At 38.8% G+C, this 18988-nt stretch overlaps 1 protein-coding gene across 1 annotated transcript in view; it reads right to left on the bottom strand.

Annotated features, from left to right (window-relative positions):
* Positions 1-18988, bottom strand: part of FCHO2 (FCH and mu domain containing endocytic adaptor 2) — a 95869-nt gene that overhangs the window by 48635 nt on the left and 28246 nt on the right. Inside the window, exons 7-8 of the mRNA XM_075447040.1 lie at positions 15677-15775; positions 14484-14580 (exon numbers count right to left, since the gene is read on the bottom strand). Coding sequence (XP_075303155.1) covers positions 14484-14580; positions 15677-15775 — 196 coding nt within the window. The remainder of the gene's footprint in view (positions 1-14483; positions 14581-15676; positions 15776-18988) is intronic.

Below are 18988 nucleotides of genomic sequence, written 5' to 3'. Positions count from 1 at the left end.
TTACAATAAGTGACACTAGCATAAATTAAGCACCAGTGAGTCTGCAGCTCAGGATGCATCGCCTAGACTGTTCAGAAAACACTTGTGCCATTTTCCTTGTTACAGGAGTGAGTGTGAGTACGTCTCATGACGCTAAGAGGCAAAGTGGATGGCTAGCAATAAGGTGATATTTACCTTATTCAAAGATGAATAAAAAAAAGTAATTGCACTGTAAATTATACTACAGTATCTACTATTTAGCCCACATCTATGGGAACAGTATTTTCAGAGTATACACGTGGCAACAACAGAAGAGAGTTTAGAAATAGCAACCATACACCTGCTACTTCATTCATCCACAAAGTGACACTACCTTGAAGACAGTCAAGTTTGTTGTCAACTGCCTTGAAAAGTTACAAAACCTATCCCCACACACCCCTAGAGACAGGTTTTCTAACCTAACCGTATACCTCTTACACAAAATGTCTGTGAGACAGACACTGGGAGAGTATCTTGCTAACGTCAAAACAATAAAATAATTTGCACTTTCTTCAATAGAGGGGAGGAAAAAAAGTTTTACTGTTTGGATTCTTAAACAAACAAGCCAAATACAAAAGCCAACTACAATTATTAGGAAGGAAAACATTATGTCATATCCTGAAAAAGAGCCCCCAGTAAGTATAGCAATGAACTGGAAAATCCTGTGGAGCTAAAAAGGTAAACAAATCAAGAAGTCAACAAATCAACGAAAAACTGCTTTGCATTTGCATCTGCTTTTGGAAACCGTCTCCCTTCTAGTTCAAGTGGGGTAGGCATGACAGTAAGCAATGTTATCCCACCCAAGCATGTATTTTTATTAACTACATTTAATTTTCAGTAACAGGAAACACTCAGACACTGGAAAAAAAAATCTGCCCTTCCCCCATCCTGAGGAATCAGTTTACAGACACGCATGCACACATATTAACATATCTCTTTCAAGCAAAAGCTTTAAAAAAAACCTCCGTAAATCTGTACTTGTAGTTACAAATACCATAACAAACTATATTCTTGTTTTTGATAAAAACAAAAGTTTGTCTCTTTGAGTGTAAATCATGCATGAAAGGAGGACAATTTTTTTCTAAACTGCATATGCTTCACATGCTGTTTCAAATGGCAAAGCTTTGCGTGCCTGGCTCGGTGCCAGTTGACAGCTCAGCTGGATATCAATGCACATTCTGACCCCCCTTGCAGCGTGTCACTTCTGAATTGTTTCCGCAGTAGAAAGTTTATTCAACCTCTCTCTCAAATTCAGTGGACCGACCATCATTCTGCTATTTAATCATAGCAGAACAGGTTATTTTTCTGACAGCACTAAAGCCAGACAGCAATTCCTAATGAACAGCTTGATACAAGTGGAATTTCGACTGTTTTAGCCTCAATTAATTCTGCTGTCAAAACAAATGACTGCTTTTAGTGTTTAGATGTTAAGCTGCATCACAAAGGTCAATTTTGTATGTACACAAACATATAAGCAATCTTTTTCTTGCTATCATCTGATCCTTTGACATGCTTATCAAAAAATGTCAAGCTTTCAAATTTAAAAGCTAGGAAACCAAAACTTATTTTCTCAACGTTACAGTTCCTAAGACTAACTTCCCATTTTTATTGTCTGTCCAAAAAAAGAGAAGTGATTGTATAGAAAGATAAGGAGAATTTTATTTTTCCCTGGAAAAGGACTTCGTATTCTAGATTTAAAAAAAGAAAGAAAGAAAACCAAATTCAAGCATAGCTTATTCGTAGGAATACAGACTAAAGATGAATGGCTGATACCATCTTTGAGGTAAATAACATATTCATGATACATTTATCATGCTAACATCAGACTGCCGCAGCCAAACGTTAGTTTGTGGATTCCATCAGCTCTACTTTGCCAAAAAGAGCATAAATGACAGAAAATACAACTGGTCTGTTAACAGGTCAATCTGAGGGAAAATATTGAAATAAAACTGGTGAAACTGCATTCTTTAATCCAATTCTATAAATGCACAGTTCTACCACAATAGTAACTGAATTTTTGACTACTCTTTGTTACATTCTCAGGATTATATCAGCCTAGCTGATACATCAGCATATAGAGATGCTTATGACTTGGCCAAATCCTCCCTTTTTATAAATTCATGTTGACAAAAGAGAACTATAGCACAGTGATAGTACACCTTTTGAAAAAGAAAAGACAGAGGTGATAACGGCAACATAAATAACTACAGTTAGCAGTAAGAACACATCTGGCACTTCCAACGAAAGTATTTTTTAGATGAAGAAATTAACATACAAAAAGAGCATTTACTAAACAAGCATGCAATTCTAACCCCGATTCTGCTACTAGGCTTCTAGTCCTGCACTCAGTTCACCAGATCAAAAGAAACATTATTCATCGCAGGCTCTTCTGGTACCAAGGGTACAAGCTCCATAAATACAGCAAGCACTCTCAAGCCAGTATTTCCATGTGGCTTACAGAGCAAAAACAACGTAGAAAAGAATCATAATCTGAGTAGCTTTAAATTAATTATTATCAATTACGATGTTTAGCAGCAAGGAGTGAGAAGATTTTTTTTCTCTAAACTAAAATGGTGACAGACATCTTCAGTTACAGAGAAAATAATTTTTGTTGCTCAGGTAACACAAAAATTTTCAGCAAGAGATGTTAAAAACATACCAAGTCAGCATTTCAGGTTAGAGATCCAACTAGCCTGCAACATCTAAATATGACAACAAATGCTAGAAGATTCAGCCACAATTTATGAATACATGAGGTTTGTGAGCGGTAAAATTGATGCCTGCTATGACACCAATCTGCAGAATGCTACGCTCCCCAAGTAATGTCCTCCACACCACTCCCAGCCCCTTTTCTACTATTCTGCTTTATACGTCAACGTCACCCCATATTTCTTTCCTGTCTGCATAAACAAAAGGATGTGAGATGCGGCTGGTTTTGAACTATCCATAGGCTAAGTGGATGGCCAGCATACATACATACATACAAACACACTCTCAGCTGTCTGCTGACTCTCCCAATGAGTAACTCTCATCATTACAACTGCCTGTCCCTTTCACGGCATGACTACTGTGTGTCCTTCTTCTCTACCCAACTCCTCATTTTTATAGTCTTTGAAATGTCTACTTTTTCCTCAAATTGCGTTGGAAGTAGCAAAGTCTTGTGAAAGCTATGTGGGCGTATGGGGAAAAATACTAAGCAGCAGCAGAACTGCATAAGCCTAGTCTACAAATACAAGTGTGACAAATGGCTCTGCCTGACTGCATGGTGCATGACTCACCTGCTGAAGGCAGACCACGCACGTAGGCAGTGATTTAAGAAATGCAGACACATTCAAGTAGTTTTCTTCTTAAAGAAGAGTCAGCTAAGATTTTGGAACACTAGACCTTGTAAATATGTTAAATTATAGCCCTCCTCTTTAAAGCCTGTGTCAAAGAATCACATCTTTGTAACAGTCACACACAGTCCCTATAAAGCAAGAGGGGTATGGTTTCTTACTGAAGTTCTGAACTTAAACTCATGAAATTGTCAGAGTTCAAGACGCCTAATGGAACCCATTTCCTAAAGAGAAAAAAAGACGATAATACATTTTACAGTTTCCAGAATCTCCAGACAGAAAAATGTTTTCTCAGTTAGACAAAATCCTCTCCATGGGTACATTTTCCTGCTTTGTAGTGCTTTCAAAGTGTTTTCCTATTCACTTGTACAGAAGATTCATTTGGTGGGGAAAGGAAGAAAAGTATACATGCTTAACCACCTCTCCATCCCCACTGTAAAATGAGAAGTATTGTATGACAGTTTCCACACATGCGCCAACAATACGCAAATAAAGTCAATGTGAAATTCTTCCTGGTGTGCTTTTTCTGCAGCTTATGGCGAGTACAAGACACTTCTTTGTGGGAGGAGAAAGTTGAAACCACAGGAATAACATTGAAAGACATGTTATTATGGATTACCAAAATATCTCCCTTCCCCACATTTATGCCCAAAGACCTACTTGGAGCCCAAGACAGTATAGGTTTGACCTTGAAACATGTCTCAGCATTTAAGCAAAATATGCATACTATTATCCAATATTACCCATAATAGTATCCAAGTCAGTGGTTGCAAAGAGGACAAATGCATGTGGCAAGACCTTGATTCTCCAATCTTGTCTGTTCTTCTTGAACCAGGCTATCAAAAATCATACAGAACTACAAAATCCTTTGAAGGATTGTATCAGCTATGACAGTAGAACAGAGAGGCACTCTCTGAATCCAAATTCCCAAGGCCTAGGAAAAAGTTTAATGATATCAACAGCATTTCTTATACCGTTTTTCTAGATATTCCCTTTCCCCTGAAAGGAGCAACCAATAGAGAAGAGTCTTCAAAACAAATTAATTTCAACATTAAATAAGGAATTTAAACTATAAACACTATTAATAGAAGACAGGAATTTGAGATTTTATTGTTGTGGTTCAGCCTGAGCTTAGGTCTGCAGCTAGCTCGATTAGCTACTGCTCAGACATTTTCCTTTTTCCTAACCTCATACTACGCAGCCAACAGGTCAAGGGGTACCCCACTGTACCTCACATTGCCAAAATGCTGACAAATCAATATTCATCATTTAAAATGGAATTACTGACACAGAAGGCTACCCAGGTGATCTACAACAATTAAGACAACGATGAAAAAATAATGAAGACCAAGCAGAAAAGATCCTGCACTTTCCTGAGAACCACCATGGACAGACAAGGTCAAACACAAATCAAGTGAGAATTAATTTTTAAATGCCAGAATAAATATTTGTGTTCAGGAAAGAGTATGACATACAGACCTAGTTGACCAGACAGTCAATTCAATGCAGCAGTTGTCCAACGGTAGTTTGTCCTGGTATAATGTACTACCACATTGCAGTATTATTGTCAATGAAATTCTGAGTTAATTAGAAGTGGGACCCTGTGCAACACAACTTAGTGACCACTAATAATAGATAGACTATTATATGCACAGTTTAGGATTTATTTAAAATTTATTAGAAGACTATTAGACAAGATAGGTTATTTTGAGTTTGTTTTTAACATTGCAGTCTACTAAGAATGAACTACATGTACAGAAGTTTATAAATAGGTTTCAAATTCTTCCAAGATTTCAGAAAGTTTCATTTTTTGTAAGCTTTATCTTCTGACAGAAAAAAACAGAGAAGAGAATGCACTTCTTCCTTCTAGTCCTGCTAAGTATGCTTCCTGTGAAAATACCATGTTTGAAAAGGCCATTTAGTTACTGGCCTAGTTAATTCTGTCCAGAGAACATTTCCTCCCTTATAAGAAAAATAAGCCTCCAATAAATAAATGAAAACCCCCAAACCTTTCACTCAGTATTAATTCTGTATAAGTTTATGCTACTTTGTTTAACTAAAGTACAGGTCTGCTCTACTTTATTAGCATAAAACACATATCAGTATGTTATTTCTATTCTCTGGTGTTTAAAAGCTCTACAATAATTTTTTTGTTATTATAGTAGTACCTATCCTGCATATTACTGAATTTATAAATAAGTATTTATAAATGAAACTCAGCCTTCGATGCAGAATTTATGAGTGGACACAGGCTTCGAGAAACTGTGACACTTCAGGCTATTTATGCACCTAATCACAAGTGTTGGCAGCATTAAAATGTTCATAATATTTACAGAAAATATAATCGACCAGAACATAAAATAAATACTTGCTTTGTTACACTTCCTGGCGGAAAAGAAGCTCAAAAAGGTCTTTTAAAACTGTTCAAAAATCCGTGTTAACCATTTTCAGTGTTTTTATCCATGTACTTTGTTGTTGTTCAGTGTCCTATAAAAGCATTTTTATAAATGCTATACACTATTACGTTATCAAAACAAACCCATGGAAAAAATAAGTGCCACACCCAGCACGGTTTCAAGTCTTTCTCTCAAAGCAGAGTCCACCATTCAAACACATAAAAATCTAGCAGCTTTAATCAAAGCAAGCTTCAATAGTCCATGGCCCTTGTTTTGCCTCTCAATGTCTGGAAAAGGACTAACTTGTTTCTAAAATTTCTTAGGAGTAATACAGTCTTTCTTAATCCTTTTTTGCTGTGCTACCCTGTTAATCTTGTACATTTCTTCATTAGACAGAAAATATGTAGTTTAACACAACACGCTAACTGAATAGGAGTATTAACATGAAGCGAGCACAACTGTGCATTTACAGTACTTGCACTAGCTTCCCAGTTGTGGTGCAGCTCACTTTAATGCTCTTGCATTCACTTTGGAAAAAACACATAAGCAAATAGAAAAGACCTGATATCAGATCGTAAATTCACACCAAACTTTGCACTAACTCACCACCACCGCCAACAGACAGCCACATAAAACAGTATTCTAAACAAATATAAACAATGCGGCTGAGTTCACTGAATCAAAAATCAGCTGAATTAAAGCCTAGGTAAAATTTGTTTTTTAGACATTTACTAAACTGAAGCTTTAATGCTTTATGATTCTGGTAACCAGCACTGCAGGCGGTATGAATGAACTTGTAAGGAATTCAGATTGAATTACCTTGCTTGCCATCCAAATAGTAAACATTATGGTTAATCAACAGTTTTGCAGCCTGTGAAAAGTCCACATTGCTTTCAGCAGGAATGCCATACCTAAACACACCATTATTTTTTAATACTTCAAAATACAAAATGTGTTAGCTTTCCAGAAACAGAGCTCCCAAATGTGTTCCCTCAGAACAGACAAGGATCACCAGCACATTGACAAGGATGCCAGGATACTTTTTTCTGATAGGTGCTACCTTGCGATGCAGTGAAGATCTCGACTTTATACCTGTCCTAAGTCACTGAAAAATTTCTCAACTCTAGACTACTTGATAGCCTTACCAGAAAGAAATTCAAAACTATATTAAAAAAAAAGAATCCTGAATTAATGTCTCCATTCAACATCCATGACCTTAAACTCTCCCATGACTGCAGTTACCAGGAGCCTTGAGACAACTTTTTTCTGCATGGGCAAATAAAGCAAAATAGGTTTCAGCAGCTCCAAAAAGCAACAGACCAAACTTTTTTTTTAACCTTTAAGCATTACTGATCAATTACTGACCAAATTGCCAACTTCTGCATTTGGTGGAGGGAGGAAATAAGGTAGGCATTTTACTTCTGTCCTTTTCTGAATTTTGCTATTTGTGGAAGCACCATTTGATTAAAAGTACTTACACTATTATTCCTAATAACTAAAAGGACAATGGGGATGAAAGTCAAACACTTTGCTATATTTGCAATGGCTGTGATGGCTGATCAACAGCAATCATGGATAACAAACATGGTAAAGTACATTTCTTATCATTTAATCCAAAGAGGTGATGGATTGCAGGCACTAATTTTACAATATTTTCAAAATGCAAACAACTTCTAGCTGCTCCATAAAGTTAAAATTGTTGGATGGATAATGAATGGAGACAAAAAGTATTTTTATGGGCTTGTGCTTTCCACAGCCCAAATTCTAGATGTTTTTGCTGGTAAACTCCAAACACAACTCCCACACCAGCACACACAGAAAGGAGGGGGGCCAATAACAGAGAAGGATGGAAGATCGCAACAGTGACGACCAACAGGAGGAGGGGACTTTCTCCAAAGCCTGAGGTGCCCTTTCAGACCCGCTTCACTGCTCTGCAGACTGAAGAGGAAAGATGCATCACATGAGGAGAGATATTGGAGCCGAGTAAGGCAGCCTGATCTGCTCTCTGTATAAAAACCACTGTGGCTAAGAAAAGCTGGCGGGTGACAGTAGTAGGGGACTCTCTCCTGAGAGGTACAGAGACACCCATTTGCCAACCTGATGCGCTCTCTAAAGAGGTGTGCTGCTCACTGGGGGCTCATATCAGGGATGTCACAGAGAGACTACCAAGCCTCGTACAGACCACTGACTATTATCTGCTGCTGTTGTTTCATGTGGGCACCAGTGATACGGCCAGGAGCAGTCTCAGGAGCATCAAGTAGGATTACAGGGCCCTGGGAGCGGCAGTGAGGGACTCTGGAGTGCAGCTAGTTTTTTCATCAATCCTGGACAAAGGGAAGGGGTTTGAAAGGGCCACTCAAATCTCTCAAATCAACAAATGGTTACAGGACTGGTGCCACAGCCAGGGGTTTGGTTACTTAAACCATGGGACTCGCTTTGAGAAATGTGGTCTGCTAGGGGCTGATGGGGTCCATCTGACAGAGAAACGGGAGAGCATCTTCGGTCATATGCTTAGAATCATAGAATCATGAACGTTGGAAAAGACCTCTAAGATCATCAACACCATCAACCCAACACCACCATGCCTATTAAACCATGTCCTGAAGTGCCACATCTACACATTTTTTGAACACCTCCAGAGACGGTGACTCCACCACCTCTCTAGGCAGCCTGTTCCAATGCTTGAACACTCTTTCACTAAAGACATTTTTCCTAATACCTAATCTAAACCTCCCCTGACACAACTTGAGGCCCTTGCCTCTCGTCCTATCACTAGTTACTTGGGAGAAGAGACCAACACCTGTCTCACTACAACCTCCTTTCAGGTGGTTGTAGAGAGCAATAAGGTCTCCCCTCAGCCTCCTCTTCTCCAGACTAAACAGCCCCAGCTCCCTCAGCTGTTCCTTGTGAGACTTGTTCTCTAGACCCCTCACCAGCCTCGTTGCCCTTCTCTGGACACGCTCCAGCCCCTCAATGTCCTTCTTGTAGTGAGGGGCCCAAAACTGAACACAGTACTCCAGGTGCAGCCTCACCAGTGCCAAGTACAGGGGCACGATCACCTCCCTGCTCCTGCTGGCCACACCATTCCTGATCCAAGCCAGGATGCTGTTGGCCTTCTTGGCCACCTGGGCACACTGCTGGCTCATGTTCAGCCAGCTGTCAGCCAGCACACCAAGATCTTTTTCTGCTGGGCAGCTTTCCAGTCACTCCCCCCCAAGCCTGTAGCGTTGTGTGGTGTTGTTACGACCAAAGTGCAGGACCCAGCACTTGGCCTGGTTGAACCACATACAGTTGGCCTCGGCCCATTGATCCAGCCTGTCCAGATCCCTCTGCAGAGCCTTCCTACCCTCGAGCAGATCGACACTGCTGCCCAGCTTGGTGTCATCTGCAAACTTACTGAGGGGGCACTCAATCCCCTCATCCAGATCATTGATAAAGATGTTAAACAAGACTGGACCCAGCACTGAGCCCTGGGGAACACCACTTGTGACCGGCTGCCAACTGGATTTAACTCCGTTCACCACAGGCTTGTCAAGCTGGTGAAGCAGGCGTTAAACTAAAGTTGCTGGGGGAGAGAAACCTCAATCCATCCCACTCCTACCAGTATGATACCAGTGCCAGCAGTAGATGCCCAGAGTATGGAGAAAGATCGCAGGTCAGCAGGAGAGCACATGAAGAGCAGCACAAAGCAATTCCAGTCACTCCAGCCATTAAGTCAGCTCTATCAGTGGATCTGGGCCCAACTTAAATGCCTCTATGCAAATATACACAGCATGGGGAACAAACAAGAGGAGTCAGAGATGCGCACACGCTTGCAGAGCTATGATCTTATTGGCATCATGAAGATGTGGTGGGTTGGCTCCTATGACTGGAGTGTTGGAATGGAAGGATACAGGCTCTTTAGGAAGGACAGGCAAGGGAGACAAAGAAGGGGTGCTGCCCTCTATGCCAGTGACCAGCTGGAGCGCATGGAGCTCCACCTGGGGATGGATGAGGAGCCCACCGAGAGCTTATGTGTCAGGACTAAAGGCAGGGCAGGAACAGGTGACATTATAGTGGGGGTCTGCTACAGGCCACCCGACGAGGATGAGGCCCTCTATAAGCAGATAGGAGGAGCCTCATGTTCACAAGCCCTGGACCTCCTGGGAATTTTCAACCACCCAGACACCTGTTGGCGGGACAACACAGCAGGGTATAAGCAATCCAGGAGGTTCTTGAATGCGTTGATGATAACTTCCTCCTCCAAGTGACAGAGGAGCCAACGAGGAGAGGCGCGATACTGGACCTTTTTCTCACCAACAAGGAGGGGCTGGTGGGGAATGTGAAGCTCAAGGGCAGCCTTGGCTTCAGTGACCATGAAATGGAGGAGTTCAAGATCCTTAGGGCGGCGAGGAGGGCACGCAGCAAGATCACTATCCTGGACTTCAGGAGAGCAGACTTTGGCCTCTTGAGAGTGCTGCTTGGTAGAGTACCATGGGATAAGACCCTGGAGGGAAGAGGGACCCAAGGAAACTGGTTAATATTTGAGGATCACCTTTTCCAAGCTCAGGATCGATGCATCCCAACAAACAGGAAGTCAGGCAAAAACACCAGGAGGCCTGCATGGATGGACAAGGACCTCTTGAACAAAGTCAAGCACAAAAAGGACACCTACAGAGGGTGGTAGCAAGGACAGACAGGTAGCTTGGGAAGAATACAGAGAAATTGCCCAAACAGCCACGGTTCAGGTTAGGAAAGCTAAAGCCCTGATAGAATTAAATCTGGCCAGGGATGTCAAAGACAAGAAGAAAGCTTCTATAGGTATGTCATCACTGATAAAAGGAAGACTAGGGAAAATGTGGGCCCTCTCTGGAAGTTAACGGGACACCTGGTTACCCAGCATATGGAGAAAGCTGAGGTACTCAATGACTTCTTTGCCTCAATCTTCACCAGCAAGTGCTCCAGCCACACTGCGTAAGTCGCAAAAGGCAAAGGCAGGGAGTGGAGAATGAAGAACCGTCCACTGTAGGAGAAGATCAGGTTTGAGACCATTTAAGGAACATGAAGATGCACAAGTCCATGGGACCTGATGAGGTACATCCAAAGGTCCTGAGGGAACTGGCAGATGAAGTTGCTAAGCCACTGTCCATCATATTTGAGAGGTCGTGGCAGGCTCGTGAAGTTCCCACTGATTGGAAAAGGGGAAACATAACCCCATTTTTAAAATGGGAAGAAAGGAAGACCTGGGGAACTACAAGTCAGTCAGTCCCACCTTGGCGCCCGGCAAGATCATGGACCAGATCTTCCAGGAAACTATGCTAAGGCACATGGAAAATAAGGAGATGACTGGTGACAGCCAACACGGCTTCACTAAGGGCACATCGTGTCTGACAAATGTGGTAGCCTTCTGTGATGGGGTTACAGCGTTGGCGGATAAGGGAACAGCAACTGACATCATACACCTGGACTTGCGCAAAGCATTTGACACTGTCCCGCACAACATTCTTGTCTCCAAACTGGAGAGACATGGATTTGACGGACAGACTACTTAGTGAACAGGGAATTGGCCAGATGGTTGCACTCAGAGTTGCAGTCAACGGCTTGATGTCCAAGTAGAAAACAGTGACGAGTGCATCCCAGGATATGGTTGGCTTTCTGGGCTGTGAATGCACATTGCTGGATTATGCCCAGTTTTTCAGCTGCCAGTATCCCCAAGTCCTCCTCCTCCTGGCTGCTCCCAATCCCTTGATCCCCTAGCCGGTATTGATACTAGAGGTTGCCCCAACCCATGTGCAGGACCCTGCACTTGGCCTTGTTGAACCTCAGGAGGTTCACACCGGCCCACTGCTCGAGCACGTCCAGGTCCCTCTGAATGTCAGAAATCTTTCAGGGAACACATGAAGTTCTGAACTGGCCTTACTGATTACTGCAGGTCCTGCCAGGTCTTTCTGTTTTTCAGTGTTTTACAGTGATATTTTTTTAAGTTCAAATTAAAAGATTTGCAACTGGATATATATGGCTATCTTTTTTTCACTGAATGAAAATGAGAAATCAAATAGTGAATACAACTTCTTTAAATACTGTATTACTAAAAAGTGTAAACTTAAAATTTTAAAAAATATTTGAAGTAAATTCAATAAGAAGCAGGTGATAAAGCTGACTATATGAGTTATTTAGGTAGCAGTTTAAAAGGGGCCATTGTGAAGAAGTCCATAAATGAAGTTTAAAAACCATAAGGCATTACTGCTTAAAGAAATGTTACCTATAGTAGAAAAACAGTTAAACTCCAGCAGCCCTTGTATATTATAACTTCAGGTGACTGAAGCTCGCCACCAGAGGGAGCCCACATAATCTGTTACAAAGAACATCACTGTAGAAAGAGATATTTCAGCTATACAGATGAGAGTTTAAGAAAATAATTGCCTATATCTAGAAAACTTTACTGTAAATTGTTTTTAGTCCATGCACTAAAACATCTCCTCATTACTTAATTTCAGATTAATTCTTATTTTTACAGATACAAATAAAAGCAAGTGAGCTCTCCTATGAAGAACTATAGCTAGATTACACTGAAATAAACTGAAATACCTTGTTATGCATTACTTGTTTAGTTTCTTTTGTTCTCAAAATTCAGTATTTCAGAAAGCAGCCCACAATCTTACTTAGTGTACTAGTCCACAAATTATATGGAAGGGAGAAGGCCTACATAGTCCTGGGGAATTTTAAAGTACCTTCTTCAAACATATTTAGGACTGGAATCTTAAGCTACAGTGACAACCATAATATTTTTTTGTTGTGTACGCCAAGCCAGTATCATTTTTACATTTAATATTTAGATTTATCTGAGCAATCATCTCTTTCTCCAGCCTAGTTAATAAACACATCACATACAGAAAGACTTCCAACATTTGCGCCATGAGTTGAAACACCTTTTGTTAAGAACTGTGCTCAAATGTAGAAAAGTACTTTTTTAATCAAGAAAAAGCAGTCCTTACCACACTGGATGTTTCAGTTTAATTCTTGGAAGGCTGATACCTCACTTCGCCTTCAAAATCTTTGTAATTGTCAAAACTGTACGATTCTAAGTTAACAGAATGAGTATGATAGAAGCAGTAACCTTAATTAACATCACTAGTGGTCTGTGTCTCTAGTTTTTGACACTTCACGACCTTTTGTGAATTTATATTCTGTTACTGCTGAATTTGCCTGTGCTCTCCTTCTGCACCATGACTGCTTTACAAAGTGGATCTCAATACAACAACTTAACACTGTAAAAGAAAATTCAAGTTGCATACATTTCCACACTAAACACACTATCTTTTCTTAGAATACTTTGCTACTAAAAGAGCTGAAGAAGTGAAATTTGCTGTAGCAAAAGCGTTTATTTAGCCCCAGAGATACAAATGGGATTGGTAGAACTCTGTAAAGTAGCAAGTAAGTACAGAGTGTGTATAACTTCACCCACTAAATTAAAAATTGAAGTGTTACTTTTCTTATGGTTACTCTGTTGTCTAGCAAAAAACCCACACTAATAACATTGAAGACTTGAAGTGCACAGCACTCTAAGATACAGTAGCAAGAGTCTTGGTAACCCAGGGAGTCAGAATCCTAAATACAAGGTGGATATCTCTAACCACAACATTTCAGCAACAGCAAGTCAAAGAGATCTGAACACTGACTTGTCACGTGTCTTTTCAGACCAACTGAACTTGAACTCCCGAAGTTCATACTTTTTGTTTCTTAATCTTTACTGAAAAATTGCAAAATACACAGGAAACATTCAAGAATTGTTCCATATATAATCTTACCTCAGCTCACTCGTACCTCAGCATTAGTGGATCACAGAAAGAATATGAAAAAATATCATGTTAAAAGTACCTCACAGAGGCACTGTAAGATACCTAGCAATCATATTTAACAATTTAATATAAATTCTCAAGATCTACTCTATTATGTACATCCCTGCTCTGAAAAATATCTTTGTGCTTCTGTATTAGACGACAGAGATGCTAGTCAGGACTCCCAGTGCTGAAGAAAATAGAAAACAGTACTACTGAATTCCTGTATACACACACCTTGTGACTGCATATTCACGCCAAAATACTGAAGTGAACTCTATTTTCCCTATAATGCCAGACACACAATACTGTGAAATTGTATTGTTAATCCAGTCCAGGAACGTCTGACACACCACACCCAGCCAGCAGTACTTGCAGGAAGCACTACTCAGTTTGCTGCTTAGTAAAGAAACAATCTACACACAATCTATTAAAATGCATAATTTTGTAAGCTAACCAAATAAATTGATGCAACTGTTCCAACAGTTCAATAAGCAGCTTTAGACATCTGTTTTGAATATGTACATAAATTTATATTAAAGTTTTGAAAAATAATTTATGCAGAAACACATAGCAGACGACACATAGTTTGTGCACAGAACTTCAGCTTCTTGACAAATTTCACTGATGTATCAAGAACAGTATAGTTTAGAAGCTTCCTTGAAGGTCTACATAGAGGGAATCTGAGCTACAAACTGCCATGCTTTATGAACACGTACTACAGGTGCATAATAAGTTGTGTGTTATCAATTTCTACTAATCATTTAGTATCAAAGCTAACGAATTCTGAGAATTTGAAATTGTAAGTACAATAAAAATGTAACACATTAATAAATAAGTGTTTGGCCTTTTATTAGGAGTGGAAAGCTACAGTTTTAAATTCAACATTTCCTACTTTGTTATTTATAATCTCTTACCAGGTCTTTCCTTGCCAGTTCCTTTTGACTCAGCAAATTTCTGTATTAAACTCTCAACTGTCGTATTTGTCATGTTATTAATAAACTCTTCGTGCACCTTCAAAAAGACCCACATCAGATACAAAAGAATTTAAAAAACAGTAACTGAAAGAATCTATCTTTAAAAAGTGATTTTCTCTAAAGTTACGGTTCAAAATACCTCCCTCTAAAATACATTACAAGACTTCCAGAAATCAACAGGCAGTTTACCAAGGAAATCCCTTCTTTGCTTTAATATTAGCAAGTGTGTACAATACAGATACAAATTAGGAATCAAAACACAGGGTTTGATGATGCACCTAGGATTTATTTCCATTTCTTCCATCTAAATGACCTATTTTCTGAATTTGGTCAGCAACATGTCCCACTACAACGTCAGGAAGACAAGCAGCCTCTTCAGCCAGCACCAGTTAAGGGTGTGAACTGTTACTACTGTATTATCACAGCTCCCACCTGCTTGAGTAAAAGCATTACTGTTGTAATGTTTTTGGTCTGACAAAGGAACCACCAGATGTTAATAAGAAGTTTTTCCAACAAGATCATACGTATATGCTTGAGAAATAAATAGCATGACCCTTGTGACCATCATTCTTATCAGAAAACCTCAAAACTGAGGAAAATGGTGACTAAGTATATGCAAACAAAACTACACCTCAAAACATGTAAAAATTAAGGACTACTTAGGAGGATCGTTAATTAAACTAATTTAAATCTAAACAAAAGATACTATAAAACTTCCATTACTGAAGAACCTTTGCTCATAAAACCAAAGTGCATAAAAAATTTGGAAACTTTTCAGAGTGATACAGTTTCAAGTTTTAGTCAAAGAAAAGCACAAGTATCCTGATTATGTATGACATGAGTGTCAATTTAATATCTAGAGAACAGAACTTTGAAACACTGAAAATTCTTAAAATTGTCAAAATATTTTGTTTCATGTTAAGACAAAATTTATTCAGACTTATTCTGTAAATTTTGTGATACTGAACTTATAACTGCAACAGGAAGCCATAAAAATTTGAGCTCATGTTAAATTTACCAGCATTTGAAAGATGTGATCTTGTAATTATCGCAAACACAGTAAGACATGTTCTCTTTAATAGTAAAGAAAAATATGTAGCATAATCCAAACAAACGATAATATAAAAAATTACCTCTCCTATTTGTAAATGAATTTCTTTTATGGTATTTGACAACGATTCTATAATCTCTTTCATACGAAGAAGGTGCGTTTCTTCAATGTCTTGAAATTTCTGTAAACCAATACAAGCAATTAATCGTAATGAAAATATTTCTTGAAATACTAAACCTTAAACTGTAATCACGAAATACACAAAACGAAAAAAAAACCCCACAAAGTCCCTTTTTTTTCAGATCTTGATCATGGCAGTGAAGGGAAGGTGCAGAATTCAGGAAGTTATGAAATAAGGTACTTTAAAATATAATACATCCTTTCAGAACCATTATCCACTTTTTTCTTAGTCTTTAAACTTCCACCTATCTTGATTTTTCAAAAAATCTGACCTATTTCTACCAAAATAAAATAGAGTTAGAGGCTGTTTAAAAAAAGTCTATGTTCTCCACTGCTGTAGAGTCTCATTTTTTCATCTAAACCCAGAAATCTTATTTGCCGGTATGTTTTGCACTTTATGCTTAGCACCCTTTCCTCCTGTTCACAATATATACATGCTTTCTCTTTTTCTGTTTAAATCTATATCCTTTGCTGCTTCAAATATGATTCATTTGTTCGATCTTTAAACTCATCGTACATAATCTTTGCAGCTTGTTCCATTTTACCCAGACTTCTAGCTGACAGCCATTTTAAAATCACTTCCAGTGTTTTCAACGATCCCTTCCTAGCCAAAGATCAGAATTAAAAATGTCCTCATCCTCCCCAACAGTCAACCATGATTGTCTTGAAATCTTTGTTTACTCCTGCTCTTTCCTAGTTCTCTTCCTATTTGTGTAACTGCCCTTTCAAGTGTGTCCAAACTTTGGAGCACCAGTTAATCCTTTCTCCAATTTGAACAGGGTTCTCTGCAGATCATCTGTCCACATTTCACATCTCCTGCTACTCTGATTCACAAACATAACTCCATACAGACAAGGCAAATATCTAACTTCTAAAGTCTCAGACTTTCTTTTGCCATACTTAGATATCTCTGTAGCCATCAATCAAGCAGACTGAAATTATTTTTTTTCTCCAGCAGCTTTCCTCTTAGTTACAGAGGACATAGTCACTCTCAGCAGCCTACTCTATGATGTTACTTCTTTTACTGATTGCCTTTTATAAATTATATTATTATGCTTTCAAAACTATCCATGGTCCATCTCTAAAATACCTGCTCTCATTCACTACTGGGGTGCCAACACACATAAACAATGTGTGCTTCATTATGTGTGCCTTATTCCACTACCTGATTTTAACCTAAACAGAGAGTCAGCTTTTGAGATTACGCCAATGACGCTTCCTTCACGTTCGGTTTGAGATCCCCACAAAATTCTGCAAAACAGAGGTACCAGTCTCCTTTAAACTATTCTCTATAATGCATATCAAAACAGTCAGCCATTAAGAGATTTTTTTATCTCTTATGTCAGTGGAAAGCATCCGCCTCCCTCAATTGTTTCATTATTTCTTGTTTATTGTTATATACTTAAGATTTAGAGTCTTTAGATTAAAGCCATCTTAGCCTTATACGGTACATAACACAAAGAGGTTCTGATCAAAGAATGAAGCTAAGTACTATAATACAACCATGTCATTCACATCAACGATATAATCATTAACGAAATTGTTCACTGTCACGTTTGAAAGATCAGTCCATTTTTAAAACATGTACTTAAATGAATCTGTAATGTTAATCAGACAAAAAATGCAAGCCCCTTTTTAATGTTTTAAGCTACAGTATGAATGAAAAATCATTGACAGGATCTTTAGCTGTCCAACTCAGTATACACAGCTTTAGTAAGCATCACTCCTTTGTATAAACATGTATGTTTTCCTGTAAGTTTTACAATGTTTTTTAAAAACAAATTATTACACATTCTTGAACTGTATATGCAGACTGATCAACAGCAAAATCATCCAAACTCAATTCTATTCACTTCTAAATATGAAAGAAGAAATTTAAAGAATAATTTAGAACTTTCAGCTATACGAACCTTTCCAATAATTGTGTGTGCTATGTGATTTTAAAAAAGGCTTCTAGCAAGGTGGAAAATTTGGCAAACAAAACACCATGTTTTCCTAGCAACCGCATAGCAATTGCACAATACAACTAGAGCTTTACTCAGAAAAATCTTTCAACATGAGGAATTACTGTCAAATCCAATTTCTAAACAACAGTGAACTATATTTCCCTACTTCTTTAATCACAGTAAAACCTTCCATCTTCATCGCAGCAAAAACCATAATTTGCAATTCAATATTAGACAGCTCATATGTTTAAAAATTCAGCCTCTCAAAATCACATATCATGAGTCATTTGACTTCAATAACTGCAGGTAAGACAGTAACAGACAAAACAGAAAAAATATGCAAAACTTATGCAAGAGTGGTGTAGTTTCACTAAGAAAAGATGACAGTTAAGCAAGGATATTACTACATGATTACGTAGAATAATGCCACAGTAATTCAAGACATTCGTCCTCAGCAAAATAGTATGTGAACAGTGTAAGACATTTAAGTTAAGCCAACTGATTTTGCACTGACACAGCTGAGAATGCTCACACTCCTCATTTTGTTTTCAGAACTAGTATATTTCAAGTGAAACGTACTCTAAATTAAGATAATCCAGGGAGTGCCTCATATAGAAGAGGGGTTCCACTTCTTCATGGATGTTCTCCTACTGCATCAGCTTTCGAATAACCCTCCTGCATGTAGATGCAGCTACACCACTATACCTAAAACAGATTCCACAGATATGAATTGTACTGGCAGAACAGCAATTTTCATTTCCAATGTGGACAGGTGTGGAAACTTTCCAGGTGTCCATTATCACATTAAATGAAAATTTAAACTTTAAGTGAAAGGGTTGTTGCAAGTAAGGCACTAAGGACATTTAGACAAGTGTGGTTTGTAGTGAGAGGTAACTTTGTAATATTTTTGTATCAGGGGAAAAAACCCACCCCAAACCAAAAAGATCATAACTGCTTCTCTCCCTCTCCCCACCACAAAAAACCCCAAACAAACACCAAAGCAGCCCAAAAGCATGGTTAGATTTTCCCAGCTGTAACATCTGATGTATTCTCTCTGTATCTTAGCCTTGTTTAAATATGTAATACCTATCTAATAAGGCAAATAAAGCTGAATAAAGAGAACCTTCATATTCTGTCTCTAGATACAAAATAAACTGTTACTTTTCTCATTCTTTTCACAGAATCACAGAATGGCAGGGGTTGGAAGGGACCTCTGTGGGTCATCTAATCCAACCCTCCTGCCGAAGCAGGGTCACCTACAGCAGGCT

Source organism: Opisthocomus hoazin, chromosome Z (genome assembly GCF_030867145.1).
Source record: "Opisthocomus hoazin isolate bOpiHoa1 chromosome Z, bOpiHoa1.hap1, whole genome shotgun sequence".
NCBI lineage: Eukaryota > Metazoa > Chordata > Aves > Opisthocomiformes > Opisthocomidae > Opisthocomus > Opisthocomus hoazin.
This window is presented reverse-complemented; position numbering and strand designations above follow the sequence as displayed.